Source organism: Bos mutus, chromosome 13 (genome assembly GCF_027580195.1).
Source record: "Bos mutus isolate GX-2022 chromosome 13, NWIPB_WYAK_1.1, whole genome shotgun sequence".
NCBI classification, from domain to species: Eukaryota; Metazoa; Chordata; class Mammalia; order Artiodactyla; family Bovidae; genus Bos; species Bos mutus.
In genome coordinates this window covers 6692076-6708388 of record NC_091629.1, presented here as the reverse complement: position 1 = coordinate 6708388, position 16313 = coordinate 6692076, and the positions used below count along the sequence as shown (strand labels likewise).

Here is a 16313-nt window from a genome sequence, read left to right as displayed (position 1 = left end):
CAGTAAGGCTTGATCTTTTCCTGCCGTTCATTGGGATTTCAAGGTCTCTCTTCTGCTGACCCTTAATTCCCACAGAGAAAACACAGATAACCAGTTGTTAGTGAGCATCAACTATCCCCAAACATAAAACAGAATCGGCCAAGTGTGTTGCATATGTCAATCCTAGTTCAGGATTGCAGCAGAAGTAACTGGCATTACCGTAGTTGGTAATTAGACATTCGACACAACTTTTGTTTATATATTTGAATTATCTGTTTCAACGTAGGCTTTTTGATACGATGAGTACCCGAAAGGCAGTTCTTCTCAAAGGAATGCTCCAAAATAAAGCTGTGATCAAAGGGTATCTTCTGCAGAGGAGTTAAATGATGTGGTTGCCACCTTCTCCCTCCTTGAAAAAAAAAGAGGAGGAGAGAAAATGCTGGCTGTGTCCATTGTTTTTTGGTGGGGTTACGCGTGAAAGTAGCTGACTCGGCTCGTGGGTTCATCTGTGTGTGTTGCTTTGGCTGCTGGTCTGGCCTTCCTCTGGGCGTGTCTGCACTGCTTGCAGTCCTGGTTTGCAGATGTATGTCTCATGTCCTTTCCATGATTTCTGTCATGGCATTCTCACATTTCCAGGTTTAAGTTGTCTGAATTACTGAGGGTTGTATTCTGTACCCTGTCTTCTCTCCTTTAATTTTCAAAAGCTGAGTCCCTTTAATTTTGGTTTATGAGAATGTGCATGACCTGTTATTCTTATCTGTGTTGTTTTTCCAGCCAATAAATTATTGCTTGCCGTCCCAGTTGATCTTGTCTTAACTGAGATTTAGTCTTGAAGAATAATAACCTCCCATACTGAGGTTTAAGGTTGCTGAGGATTAATTTTTTTAATCATTTTTGATCCAAGTTAACTCGTGATGGAACATGTAGCTTTTGGTGGACAAAGATAGTTAAGAGAATTGAACAGATCTGTAATTTTTTTTTTTGGTAGAAATTCATGTGGGGATGTGTTCCTATCGTTTTGGTTACTGAAAACCTCTCTGGTCCCTGTGACCATGGGCCATGCGCCCTAAGGAAACACCTGGTACCACAGATGCCGGGCCAGTTGTTGTCGCTCTGCCATCGCTCCTGCTGGCTGAGGGTGACCACACGCCCAGGCACGTGCTTGGTCACAGCTGTCGTGCGGCTCTCTCCAGACCTGACCGAGGACCGCCTGGTGGTTGAGCCCGGGGGGCCGCTCTGGACTGCGCTGAGAGATTGTTCCCCTTGTCACTTGCCTTGTGTTGGTTCCAGGGAAGCTGCCCGGGAGTGTCGCAGGAAGAAGAAAGAATATGTCAAGTGTCTTGAAAACCGCGTGGCTGTGCTTGAAAACCAAAACAAGACCCTCATTGAGGAACTCAAGGCCCTCAAAGATCTTTATTGCCATAAAGCAGAGTAACTGTCTTTGACTCGGACCTTGTTTGCTCTGAACTCTAATCAAGGCAGGAGGTGCAGCCATGCTACTAATTGCCATGTGGAATGACTTGTGGAAGGGACCCCGGTGACCCTTGAGAACCCAGTTTGGCTTTAGTGTTTGAAATTGAACGAGACCTCTTGTCCCAGGATGGGGAATGCAACCACGATCACACTTCCCAAGCCTCCTTCAGCCTCCTTGTCAGTAGCGTGCATGCGAAAAAATGTTTTGTTTGCCCTTTTGCTTTCTATTTTCTTTCAGGGAAGCTGCTAAAGAATGTCGACGTCGAAAGAAAGAATATGTCAAGTGTCTGGAGAGTCGAGTCGCGGTGCTGGAAGTTCAAAACAAGAAGCTTATAGAGGAACTGGAAACCTTGAAAGACATTTGCTCTCCCAAAACAGATTAGTAGAAATATTTAACTATGAACTGATTACAACCTGTACAGTTGCTTTTGAAGGCAATACAATATATAGCCAGCAAGAATTATGGCTTTTTTTTCCTCCTTTGTATCATTCAGCGTATTTTCTAATCTCTAACATTCCCAAACTGCTTCACTGTACGTAGTTAACTCTTAGCTGTAACTTCAATTTTTTTTTAAAAGAGACAAACTGTAAAAAAAAGTCTGTAACAGATTCTTAAAATGCAATATTTCTAAGACTTGTTCCAATGCCACATATTTGCAGTTCCCAATCTCTGTGTCATGAATAGTGTCCTATGCAATAAAAACTTTTTGCAGATCTTTAAAAATCATTTTAGGAAAGGGTGATCAAAGATAAATGCATCCAGCAGTACAATAAAAATAAACCACAAAAAAATACCTCAGGAGAGAATGGAAAGAAAGAAGGAATGGAAAGAATCGAGTGACATGCCTATGTGAAAATAATAGCCTATAAATGAATTTATGGCATTTGCAGATTTTTATATTGGTTGCTTTGTAAAGAAAATATTGTATTGCTGTCCTTGAATGCCAGAGTTGACAACAGTTTTTAATAGAACCATGTTGGTTACACTTTGTAGTGTTTGTGCTCTTTCAACTATCCGAACATTGACTACAGTTTTTACTCTACGGTGTAATATAAAAGATCTTGCAGAAGCTTTTAGTGTTGGTTTGCTCTTAAGGTGATGAAAGGTGACACATATTTTAATACCTGTGCCGAGTTACAAGTTCAAATTGTATTTGCAGACCTTCACGGGCTCCACTGCCCATTTCCACAGTGAGCCGTGTTTTCTGCCATGTGTTTTCTGCCATCGTCTCAGAAACCCAGCCCCAGGGCTTAGCTGTATACAGCGGAGTAGCTCTGAGAGATTCAGCTGGTGTGATGGACTAGGCCTCTCTGCACATGGTCTGGAAATCTCCTGCTGGTGATCCTCTATTGTGAGTTGTGGCTAACAACCATGGGAGGGTTTGGTTTTTTGTTGTTTTTTTTAAATATTTATTTGTTTGGCTGCGTCAGGGCTTAGTTGCGACACACGGGATGTTTTGCTGCTTCATGGACTCTCTAGTTGTAGCAAATGGGCTAAGTTGCCCCACAGACTGTGGGATCTCAGTTCCCCAATCAGGGATCCCATCCAAGCCCCTTGCATTGCAAGGCAGATTCTTACCACTGGACCACCAGGGAAGTCCCACCATAGGAATTTGAAAGGAAAATCTAGGACAACTCAAGATTTTATTTTTCACTTTGAGATAGCTACTTGTTAGATCAAATACTTTTGAGTCAGCACTTTCAGATGAAGTTCATTACGTCGAATGGGTTATTACTGGTATTCACATCTCATCCTACTTTTATAATAAAAAACCTCGAAGACATGTGTAAGCCCAAAGCCCTGACCGCAAGATACTCTGTCACCTCACTCACTCATGGGACATCTGCTGAAGGCCTCCTGTGGGCTGGACTCAGCTTAGTTTCTGCTGTAACTCCCGACCTGTGAAGGCTGCCCCTCCCCCAGTTTCAGCAGTGGAGCTGGCTTCTGTGTGCAGTGTGGGGTGCAGGATAGGAGGCCGCTGTGTGGCATCTTAGTGCCACCCCATGTCATCATCCCTTATCTGTAACTCCCAGGAGGCCAGGTGCACCGTTTGCGGCTTTCTCTAGAAATACTTAATCCACCCAACAGAGCCTGAGCTCTGAATCTCTTTTATCTCAATGTTTGTCTTTCATTCTACAGAGAAGTAAGATGAGGAAGGAAGATAAGAAAGAAAAGAGGAAAGGAAAACCCCAGGTTTCAAGTGAAGGAGAAGGGTGCTTGGTACTCATGCAGTTACCATTCACTCCATCACTCAACCTTTCATTCAGTTGCTCAGAGTCTGTGTAAATGAGATGTATGTTCAGAAGTGTGGACACTGAGGGGGTGACCCAGGGATTGGCAGACAGGGTGTAAACAAGTGGATGCAGGAGATGCAGTAGGTCAGAAGGGGAGGCAGATGTGGGCGAAGCCAGACGGGGTCTTCCTGAAGGAGGCAGACTTGGGAGTGACTGGAAATGCAGCGGTGAGGGTGTGTGTATCTAGATGGGGTACGGAGCAGACCCCCTCCTAGGAGAAGAGTCAAGGAGATGGAGGAGGTGAAATTAGGACTCATGGAGGGGGAGTCCATTTGGTTCGACAGCAGCTGTGCGTATACATGTGTACCCCACTCTGTCATTTCAGGGGAAGGAGATTGCATCTGACTACTTGGGACCCCCAGATAGCCAATGCCCCCCCCCTTTTCCCCAGTAGTTTAAACATGAGGAAATGTTATCATCTCATGAGACACCAGGCCCAGAGATTCAGTGGGAGATTCAGTGGCTCAACACGGCCTCACGAGCATCAGCTCCCTGTATAGGCTGGCCTCTCAATCCTGGTATCGTTGCCTGGATACAAGCACCAGAGGGCAGCCGGCAGCACCTCTTCTGGTTGTCCTGTCTTCAGAGCAAAGAAAACCTGCACAGAAGACCTTCTGCAGGTCTCACCAGCTGAGTCTCACCTGCCAGACGCTCGTCACCCCCTTCCGCAGCTGCTCACTGGCCTGGAGAGTGGAGTTAAAAGCTTTGGATTCCTAGTGAGGATGCAACCTCTGGGGCTGGGAGGGCGGCCAGCTTCTGTGAAGCATATGGCCAATTGGTGTTGAATAGAACTGGATTCCAGAAGAGCCAGGTGTGGGCAGCTAATGGGGTCTCCCGTATTGGTGATGTGTGAGGCTGCAGCTGGCCAGGGGTTGGGGACCTTGGTGGGACTTGAGGCTGAGTCGCACAGGACTTCCCCAGATTCTGGCTTATCTGATTTGTACCTTGGAACCTCATCTTTTGCTGCTAGATTAGCACAATGTGCTAGCTCTCCACCCAGCATTAGCAGATACTGCCTGCAGCCTCCTGGTAGATGGAGCCAGAGGTAAGTTGGAAGCTGTGTGAACATCGTTTGTCTCATGCAGCAGTGCTGCATGGAATCCAGAGCTGTCACTGTGTCTGTGACTTTATTCTTTTAATCCTAAGAGTTTCTGCACCTGGACTATTTGAAATAGAAATTATTGACCCTAGGTTGGAGGATTACACCACCTTGTCAGATTTAACTAGGTGGCTTTTGACTTGAAATTGCTCAAAATGGAAGAATAGAGGGAGGACATTGCTGGGTGTGTGGCCAGGAGCTCTGCACTTACCCGAAGTAGCACCATTTGTATCAGCAGCCTCGCCTCTCTGCTTCCTTCATCAGCTCTTCTTATGTCCAGTAAGGCTGTGCCTTTGTGCCTAAAATACATTTTTAAAGTATGAGGACTCTTGAGACCAACACACTGCTTCTCTAGTCCTCAACCAAAAATCATGGCGTGATTTGGGCACATGTGCGGCACAGGCTGCCCCTGAGACTCAGCCAGCCCTGCTGAGTTATCAGCACTTCACAAGCTTCTCGGCAGCTGAGGTGCCAGATCTGAGGTGCCGCATCTGAGGTGGTCCTAGAGACACCCAACCCCACGCCAGCTACTCAAGCATGGCACAGTTTAATCTTTATGCTTTGTGGGTAAGCTTCTCTATAAATCCATTTTCTCCTAAGCACATTTCATATTCCTACATTTCAGAATTACAAATGTATTTTTTTAAAACACAAACCATTGTTAACACAGTGTTCGTACTTCAAAGATTTATTTTGCCACAGGATACTGTGTGATGACTTATGACGAGATTTAAGATAAGTCTCTTCACACATAATTCCATCAAAGATGTAAAATCGCTCAGTCCAACTCTTTGCGACCCCATGGACTGTAGCCTACGAGGCTCCTCCATCCATGGAATTTTCCAGGCAAGAGTACTGGAGTGGGTTGCCATTTCCTTCTCCAGGAGATCTTCCTCACCCAGGGATTGAACCCAGGTCTCCCGCATTGCAAGCAGATGCTTTTACCATCTGAGCCACGAGGGAAGCTCATCAAAGATGGAAAACTAATAAAAGTAACCTTGCATTCTGTTACAGTAGGTTGTATGTGCTTAAATAAAATGCAACCCTTCTTATTTCTAAGCCAGTCTTAGTTTTCAGGAAGATAGAGGTTTTTGTTTTTTCAGATTTCCTTATTAAAAAAAAAAAATGTCTGCTTGTTTGTAAATAGTACCAAAGCTCAGTGTGGGTTGCACTGCACACACTTCATTACCATTTGTTTTTACTTTTTTTTTTTTATTGTTTGGCCAAGGGATCTTAGTTCCCCGACCAGGGATTGAACCAGTGACCCTTGCTTTGGGAGTGTGGAGTCTTAACCACTGAACTACCAGGGAGTCCATGTTCTTGCTTTTAATCCAGATCTTTACCTTTCCTGGGCCATCAATCAGATTTGGAGATAAAGCCTTGCTCCGAATCTATGAATTCCTTGGATCTTTGTGCAGAAAGAGTCAGAGTCTGAACTTAACACCCTTTCTCCTCCCCTCTGTGCCCCCATGGCTTCTGCCCACAACCCTGAGGTCTGGGGCGGGGGATGAGGAAGCCTGTGAGGCTCGACTTTCAGCTCCCCGACTGTCCGGAGGGAAGGTGTCACCTTTAAAAAATAAATTGTATCCTTTTACTTTTCAGAAATCAACTTTAGTTTTTAATATAGGTAAGACATATTTGAGGTTGAAAATTCAAAGGATACAAAGGTATAGAGTGCAAAGTCTGCTTCCCATCCCTGGCTCCCGTCACCCGGGAGGCAACTGCGGTCACCAGTTTCTTTTTTGGGAAAGAGATTCATGGATGATGCCTCCTGTTTCCTTAGGTCGCTGTGCCGTATTCAGGACTGTGATGAGAGGTTTCTGGAAAGAGACCTGCGGGGTCAGGCAGGATGTTCGTCGCTACAAGTGAGAAAGGGTCTGGAAGGAGAGAGGGTCAGGGCCGTGGCAACACTGGCACTTCATGGACTCTTCTGTTACATCCCGAGTCCTGTGGAGGCTCCAACCACACAGCTGTTATCCAAAGCAATGGCTGCCATTCACTGAGTGCTGTCCCTGTGCCCAGCACCAAACTGCATGCCACACGGGCTTATCGCACCTAATTCTCATCAGTATTGGTGCTTTTACCATCACCGCCATCTTCCATCTTGCAGACAAGGAAGTAGACTTGGAGAGGGTGCGTGACTTGCCCAAGGTCACACAACTGCTAGAGCTCAGGGCCGAGAGCAAACCCGGCAGCGAGCAAGGGAGCCAGGACCCAAAGCAAGAAGGTGGCCGGAGGGCACGCGTGCTGGCCAGGTGGGTGGTGGCTGGAGACACTCTGTGGCCCCACTGGGTAGACTTAAGAACGCCTGAACCCTTCCTGTTGTAATGAACAAGAGCATGCATCCATTGCTTTTTAAAACCTTTTCTTTTATATTGGAATGTAGCCAATTAACATTGTTGTGATAGCTTCATGTGCACAGCAGAGGGACTCAGCCATACATGGACCTGTATCCACTCTCCCCCAAACTCCCCTCCCATCCAGGCTGCCATACAACACTGAGCCGAGTTCCCTGTGCTAGACAGGAGGCCCTTGCTGGTTATCCGTCTGAGAGCATGCATCCATTTCTCTCTGGTGTTTAAAATCCATGAAGCCAGTCAGGAGAAAATGGTACTACAGATTGAGGATTAGATGTTGGGATATCAAAGCTGCAGACTTACACATTGGAATAGAATCCCCAAGCTAAAAAGAGGTGATAAAGGTGTAACTTACTGCTTTCATTTTATAGACAAGGAAACCAGATTTCAGGTTGACTTATTTAAATGTTGATAGTTACTGGGAATGGTGAGATTAGAAATACTCAGAACTCTTAACTCCATTACCACAATGCCTCTCTTTTTTTATAAACTGGATTTTTTACCAGCTTTTGGTGAAAGCATAGTTTTCTGAGAAACCATTTGCCGTTATGACCCCTGAAACAGTGGGAGGCTGCCGGACCTTGCTGGATCCATCCATCTCTGACGTGGTACAGAATTCATGAGCAAAATGCCCTTAGACTGAAACTGGCCTTAATGAAGGAAGGGGTGTCTACTTTGATCCGGATCATGTAGGTTAAGATTTTGACACCTGAAGACTTTATTTAGACAAATGTTACTTCACTTACAGTTATTTATGAATATGCTCAAAATGTGACTGAAAATTTTCCAGCTCACAAGTCTCTGCCTTGCTCAATCTTAACACGGCTGCACTGAGTAAAAGGAAGTATTGCCAGCCCAGAAACCACTGTGGTTTTCAATGCCTTAGAAGATTTACCTTCCCATAACCCGACTTATTGATTTTACTTCTTCAAAGGACTAAATTAGTCATAAATAAGAGAGACTATACTCCTTTTAGAAGATTTCTCTCCATGTTAACTAGTTATTTGAAAAGTTTTATTGATTATTTTATCTGATTTTTTAAATCAAATTTGTTATTTTAATAGTTTTATTGATTTTTATATAATTAGATGGACATTTTAAAAATTCTTTTAAATTTACAGTTTTAATGTATAATAACTATACAAATTAAAGTTTATATAACAGAACATATAACTAGTCCAAAACCAGTTTTAAAGGACTTTAATATTTGGAAGGAATGATGCTAAAGCTGAAACTCCAGTACTTTGGCCACCTCATGCGAAGAGTTGACTCATTGGAAAAGACTCTGATGCTGGGAGGGATTGGGGGCAGGAGGGGAAGGGGACGACAGAGGATGAGATGGCTGGATGGCATCACTGACTTGATGGACATGAGTCTGAGTGAACTCCAGGAGTTGGTGATGGACATGGAGGCCTGGTGTGCTGGGGTCGCAAAGAGTTGGACACGACTGAGCGACTGAACTGAACTGAATATTTCCAATAGGACTAAATTTCTAGTTTTCTTATTGAAGATTATTGTGGTGTGAGGGTTTTTTTTTTTTTTTTTTACTTGCATATCAGTTCAGTTCAGTTGCTCAGTCATGTCCGACTTTTTGCAATCCCATGGATTTCAGCACACCAGGCTTCCCTGTCCTTCACCAACCCCTGGAGCTTGCTCAAACTCATGTCCATTGAGTCGGTGATGCCATCCAACCATCTCATCTTCTGTTGTTCCCTTCTCCTCCTGCCTTTAATCTTTCCCAGCATCAGGGTATTTACCAATGAGTCAGTTCTTCATATCAGGTAGAGTTTCAGCTTCAGCAAATATCATCGGTTAAATGATTTGATAGCTATGATCACTGTAGATTTGCATAAGCAAATATTTGAAAAAATTTCCTTATTCCTGCTACCTGACTTTGGTGCTTGGTAACTTCAAACCCCTGAGGCCCAGGACACAGGAATTTCTGTGGTGAGAGGCAGCCACAGTCAGCATGGTTGGTGATGGAGATAGGTTTGATGGAGATCTTTGGAGATAGGTTTATGGGAAAATCCTTCATGTTTGTCTTGGCTGACACTCTGTGGTCATATAGTGTACTGCAATGAATTTGGCGTGTGGGAGTAACTTTATTGAGATATAATTCACATGCTGCAATTCATCTAGTTCAAGTGTACAGTTCAGTGACTTTTAGCTGTGTAATCATCACCACACTCTATAAGTTAGAGCATTGCCACCACTCCACTAAGATGGTTCATGCCCATTTATAGTGAACTAACTTGCTTTTATTTTGCTTCCTGTGATATAAAGAATGGTAAGAAATCCAAAAATCAAAATGGCTGTCTGAGGAGGCCTTAAAAATAGCTGTGAAAAGAAGAGAAGCGAAAAGTAAAGGAGAAAAGGAAAGATATAAGCATCTGAATACAGAGTTCCAAAGAATAGCAAGAAGAGATAAGAAAGCCTTCCTCAGCGATCAATGCAAAGAAATAGAGGAAAACAACAGAATGGGGAAGACTAGAGATCTCTTCAAGAAAATTAGAGATACCAAGGAAACTTTTCATGAAAAGATGGGCTCGATAAAGGACAGAAATGGTATGCACCTAACAGAAGCAGAAGATATTAAGAAGAGGTGGCAAGAATACACAGAAGAACTGTACAAAAAAGATCTTCACGACCCAGATAATCATGATGGTGTGATCACTCACCTAGAGCCAGACATCCTGGAATGTGAAGTCAAGTAGGCCTTAGAAAGCATCACTACGAAGAAAGCTAGTGGAGGTGATGGAATTCCAGTTGAGCTATTTCAAATCCTAAAAGATGATGCTGTGAAAGTGCTGCACTCAATATGCCAGCAAATTTGGAAAACTCAGCAGTGGCCACAGGACTGGAAAAGGTCCGTTTTCATTCCAATCCCAAAGAAAGGCAATGCCAAAGAATGCTCAAACTACCGCACAATTGCACTCATCTCACACGCTAGCAAAGTAATGCTCAAAATTCTCCAAGCCAGGCTTCAGCAATATGTGAACTGTGAACTTCCAGATGTTCAAGCTGGTTTTAGAAAAGGCAGAGGAACCACAGATCAAATTGCCAACATCTGCTGGATCTTCGAAAAGCAAGAGAGTTCCAGAAAAACATCTATTTCTGCTTTATTGACTGTGCCAAAGCCTTTGACTGTGTGGATCACAATAAACTGTGGAAAATTCTGAAAGAGATGGGAATACCAGACCACCTGACCTGCCTCTTGAGAAACCTATATGCAGGTCAGAAAGCAACAGTTAGAACTGGACATGGAACAACAGACTGGTTCCAAATAGGAAAAGGAGTATATCAAGGCTGGATATTGTCACCCTGCTTATTTAACTTCTATGCAGAGTACATCATGAGAAATGCTGGGCTGGAAGAAGCACAAGCTGGAATCAAGATTGCCGGGAGAAATCTCAATAACCTCAGATATGCAGATGACACCACCCTTATGGCAGAAAGTGAAGAGGAACTAAAAAGCCTCTTGATGAAAGTGAAAGTGGAGAGTGAAAAAGTCAGCTTAAAGCTCAACATTCAGAAAACTAAGATCATGGCATCTGGTCCCATCACTTCATGGGAAATAGATGGGGAAACAGTGTCAGACTTTATTTTTTGGGGCTCCAAAATCACTGCAGATGGTGACTGCAGTCATGAAATTAAAAGACGCTTACTCCTTGGAAGGAAAGTTATGACCAACCTAGATAGCATATTCAAAAGCAGAGACATTACTTTGCCAAAAAAGGTCTGTCTAGTCAAGGCTATGGTTTTTCCAGTGGTCATGTATGGATGTGAGAGGTGGACTGTGAAGAAAGCTGAGCACCAAAGAATTGATGCTTTTGAACTGTGGTGTTGGAGAAGACTCTTGAGAGTCCCTTGGACTGCAAGGAGATCCAACCAGTCCATTCTGAAGGAGATCAGCCCTGGGATTTCTTTGGAGGGAATGATCCTGAAGCTGAAACTCCAGTACTTTGGCCACCTCATGCGAAGAGTTGACTCATTGGAAAAGACTCTGATGCTGGGAGGGATTGGGGGCAGGAGGAGAAGGGGACAACAGAGGATGAGATGGCTGGATGGCATCACTGACTCAATGGACGTGGGTCTGGGTGAACTCCGGGAGTTGGTGATGGACAGGGAGGCCTGGCGTGCTGCGATTCATGGGGTCGCAAAGAGTTGGACATGACTGAGCGACTGAACTGAACTGAAGATATCATTTGTAATTTGGGATTTCATCAAAACCAGGAGATAATTTTTTTTTTTGGCTGCATCACACACTTTCTTGGATCTTAGTTCCCTGACCAGGGACCAAACCCATGCCCCTTGCTGTGGAAAGTGGAAGCACAGAGTTTTAATCATTGGACCACCAGGGAAGTCCCCATGTATTTTATGATGACAGTCTGGAGTTGCAGGAGAGAACCTGAGGCAGCCTATCGTTGGGCTGAGTTTCATTATAAAGATTGCCCTCATGTAGTAGCTGTGTCCTCACAAATGACTGGAACCCACAGGTGAGCCCCAGGGGCCAGGTAGGGAAGCTTCAGGGAGAGGTTGAGGGTCCCCTGGGAACTTGCATAGTGATCATTTCACCTGGTCAAGTTAAAACAAAGATGTCTCAGGATACTTGGAGCTTAAACTGAAGTGTTATCTGATCAGACTCTGATCTGATTTCTTCTGGAAACTTAGAGGAAAATTTCTAAAGAAAAAAGGACAGGCCATAGTAAAATGGGAAAAATACTTACTATTTTTTTGAGCCTTTGATCCTTAGAATTCTCATTTGTCAAATGAGATGCAAAATATGATAGAAACACATAAATTGCCAGATTAATGTATTTGGAGCATACTTATACTAAAAAAATTTTACTAAATTTTATACTAAAATTATTTTTAATCTGAAATTTAAATTGTATTGAGTACCCTGTATTTTTATTTGCTAAACCTGCCAACCATATATACAAACCTTAGTCATTCTTCAAAAAATGTTATGTGGCAGTCTGGATAGAAGGGAAGTCTGGGGGAGAATAGATAGCATGTGTGTGTGTGGCCGAGGCCCTTTGCTGTGCACCCGAAACCACCACAACATTGTTGAGTGGCTGTACTTCAATATAAAACAAAAGGTTTAAAATGGAAAAGATTCCTTATCCACTTGAAAAAAAACCTTAGTCATTCTTCAAAACATGACTGTCGTATTTGCTAAAAATGCATATATTCTCTTAGTCAGTTATCCACCCCCCCAAACCTTCCTAGGAAAAATGACTATGTTTGAAGAGGAGTTTTAAAGGTGGCACGAGTGGTAAAGAATCAGCCTGCCAGTGCAGGGGACACAAGAGACGGGTTTGATCCCTGGGTCGGGATGATCCTCTGGAGGAGGAAATGGCAACCCACGCCAGTATTCTTGCCTGGGAAATCCCATGGACAGAGGATCCGGCGGGCTACAGTCCATGGGATTGCAGAGTCAAGACAGGAAAGCACACACTACTGCATATTATTATTAAAGAACAGATGAGAGCCTATGAAAATTCCAAAACTGACCACTCAGTTCAGTTTAGTTCAGTCGCTTAGTCGTGTCCGACTCTTTGCGACCCCATGAATCGCAGCACACCAGGCCTCCCTGTCCATCACCAACTCCCAGAGTTCACCCAAACTCATGTCCATCGAGTTGGTGATGCCATCCAGCCATCTCATCCTCTGTCGTCCCCTTCTCCTCCTGCCCCCAATCCCTCCCAGCATCAGAGTCTTTTCCAATGAGTCAACTCTTCACATGAGGTGGCCAAAGTACTAGAGTTTCAGCTTTAGCATCAGTCCTTCCAAAGAACACCCAGGACTGCTCTCCTTTAGAATGGACTGGTTGGATCTCCTTGCAGTCCACTAGATGGAGCCAAATTGTTAAACAGAAATAACAGCCCATCCCCGGGTCCGCTTAGTCTCAATGGCATGTCAAAATGAACCCTATTTGAGAATCACTGTTCTGAAAGAGATGGGTTTTTAACTTCCTCAAAATAACATAATTAACATATCCAATGTCTAAAAAAGGTATCAGACAACATATGCTTTTCAACAAGAGTATGCTTTGCGTTAAACATTTCCCATTTGCCTTGAATGGAGATGGGGAGGAGAAGGGAGAAGGTGCAAAGTCACAGGAAATACCCAGGTAACAAGCCCTAAGACTGACGATGTAATGCACTGAACCTAAAACTGCAAATCAGAATCAAATACCAGGAAAACAGTGTAGGAAATCGCCAAGCTCCATTCTCTCCACCAGTGGGATGTTACCTTCCCGGCAGTCCTCTGACTAGAGGGCGAACCAACTCATTTTGCTGTTGCTTCCTCTCCCCAGACCTGGAAGAGATGGGATTTTTCTATTTTCCTTTCCTGTTTCAAGGGACTCCCTGGCACTCTGGTTTAAAGTAAACTTCTGTTTTACCCTTGCATTTTCCCACAAGATCATTAGTGTTAAAAATCAAGCTCTTGTAATAATGTACCAGCCAGCCTGGGTTTGCCCCTGGAAATACAAAGAGCATTTGGAATTTAGAAAGTCCTGTCTCTTTTGAAAGCCTGATTTGCAAGTTTGTGATCTTAAAAATTTTCGATAGCAAAGGCTAGACTGCACAAACATGTTTTTCTTTGTATTCTAGAAGAATCATAATTCTGCCTGAGACAAATAGATGCTACCAACAGGGCATAGGGAGGTCATGTACATGGAGGTACAGGGAGAGAAGGACATCATCTAATTAAAAAGTAATATCCATTATGATTTTTCAGCATGACAGTGAAGCCAGCTTTATCAAGTACTTTCTAACACCTGATGTTTAGCCAGTAGTTATTCAGATCCAAGCAAACAGAAATACATCCTACCTTTAATTTTATTACAAGTTAATCACTAAAGGGATATTGCCTATAAACCTAAATCATACATAATGGCCCATCTCTGGGAACCCTGCCTCCCAGGTAATGAGCATTATGCTAAAATACCTTTGTTTAGCTCCCAGGAAACATCCTAACCAGACCCATCTGTGAATGACTTCAGGGAGAAAGAAATTAACACATCCCCTCCAAAGGCTGACCGGAAACAGGAAATGTCTGACTTTACTCTCTCCCTTGTTAGTATAAAAGAAGCCTGAATGCCAACTCCAGACAAGCTGCTTATTTGGAACACATCCGTTATTTTTTTCAGGCTTCTGGCTTTCCTCTTAAAGTTGCTATTCCTCGCCCCAACAACTCATCTCTTGACGTACTGGTCTGTCATGCAGTGAGCAGTACAAGCTTGGACTCAGTTAACACATGTACATTTTCAAGTGAGATGGACAAATATCCCTGCTATTTGGAGGTCATCTGTTGGGGCCACTCCAGCCATCCACAAACACTAGAACAAACAGATGTTCTCTGTTTCTCAGTGGCTGAAGTATTATAGAAGAGTCTAAGTGGCAAAATAATTGTTCTAAAAGAATTTTTCCAAATGACTACCCACTGTTAAAAATTTCAGCACTGTAATAAAGAACTTGCTAGGAAACTGGGGTTGTAACAGTTATGTTTTGGTAGTTAAGTGTTGCAGAAAGTTGAATAGTGTTTTGCCATTACACAGCAGAAACTATACATCTGCAGAAAGACAAACGAACAAAATGAGAAAAGCAAACGCCATTATTCTGAGTTTGCAATAGTAAGGGGGCCAGCCACCGTCACTGGTGTTTCGGTGGAGACTCAAAGGTGGGCAAGGAGTTGGGAAAACTTTGTAAGATGGAGAAAGGGAGGTTTCAGGTGTGCCTGACCAGAGGCTGGTGGCAGGGGGCAGCTGAGGGTGGATAACCTAGAACCAGGGATCTTACGTGATTGGTTGGGGGTCAGATTTGACTCCCTCTGGCTGGCTTTAAGTTGGAAGCAGGGGCAAAATTAGGAAGGTGTGTCCGTTATTCATCAAGCCCTAGCCATCTGAGGCCAATTGTTACAGAAGTTACTATTTAGCTTCCTGGCTTGTTGCTAGAGACAGCAATCTTGCTTCCTCTAAGTTTGATTTCAAGGAGGCTGGCTTCTTGGGCTGGTTACTATGGATAAGCGGTTGGTCTCTGGGGTAGGTGGCTGCAGGTCATGGGTCAACCTATTGCTCTGATGGTCTGGCCATTGGGTTTCTGTACATTCAGTCTCTCCCATTCCATTCCTTAATCTGTAACAGAAAAAAAAAAACTAAGCAGATACACTCAGATGTTGATGAGAGATAAAAATTAAAATTTTAATCATAATGTGAATTCCCTGGTGGTCCTAAGGTTAGGACTCTGTGCTTCCACTTTATCTATGATTTGATTTCCCAGGTGCCTCACATATATAAGTGGAATCTTAAAATATGTGTCTTTTTGTGACTGGCTTATTTCACTTGGCACAATGTCCAGGTTGGTTCATATATAGCATATGTCAGAATTTCCTTTCTTCCTTTTTTTAACAGCCCCCCCCTCCACCTGCTGCTCCCTGAGAAAAATTAGCGAAGATTTCATCTGAGAATAATGAACTCACAGCAGTGCCCTTATTTCTCTTAATTTCACCTTTTGGAAATAGGCCTCAATTTCCCTCATTTGTAAGATTGGGTCATAATATATACCTGTTCATGTGCCCACTGCCTAGCACAAAAGAGGGGATGAGGGGCTGTTAGGTCTCCCCTGCTAGTCCCCTCAAGATGGTTTTCCCCTGTACCCCATCTCCCCCTACTCAATTTCCTTTCTCTTCTTTTGACCCTCCTAGGAACTGAGAGAGGGAGGGACCAGGGTGAGCTGTCAGTCATGACATGCAGAGGTCATGGCCTGGCGGGGAAAGCCTGAGAGGGAAGTAAACTCACTAGGCCCAGGACAACATAGGGATTCTCAAGGGGAAATTCAGCCTTTGTAAGGCTGGAAAATATTCCGTTTTCCACACCACATTTTGTTGATCCACTCATTTGTCGAGGGACCCTTAGGTTGCTTCCACCTTTTGGCTACTGTAGATGCTGCTGCTGTGAACAGGAATGTACAAAAATCTTTTTGAAACCCTGCCTTCAAATTTTTGGGGGGAGTACACTCAGAAGTGGGATTGCTGAATCACACAATAATTTTATTTTTATGTTGGGGGAATTCCTCTGGAGAAGAAAATGGCAACCCACTCCA

The 16313-nt window shown here is 43.7% G+C and overlaps 1 protein-coding gene across 15 annotated transcripts in view; it reads left to right on the top strand.

Moving 5' to 3' along the window:
• The window catches only part of CREM (cAMP responsive element modulator), a 67715-nt gene extending 65277 nt beyond the window's left edge, over positions 1 to 2438 (top strand). For 10 of the 15 annotated variants that reach the window (XM_070380945.1, XM_070380947.1, XM_070380948.1 and 7 more), the window contains one exon: positions 1270 to 1833. In XM_070380945.1, coding sequence (XP_070237046.1) covers positions 1270 to 1414 — 145 coding nt within the window. In that variant the 3' untranslated portion in view covers positions 1415 to 1833. Of the gene's footprint in view, positions 1 to 1269 lie in introns of all 15 variants that reach the window. The other 5 variants (XM_070380946.1, XM_070380949.1, XM_070380951.1 and 2 more) reach the window with 1 other exon arrangement.
• The last annotated feature ends 13875 nt before the right edge of the window (positions 2439 to 16313 follow it).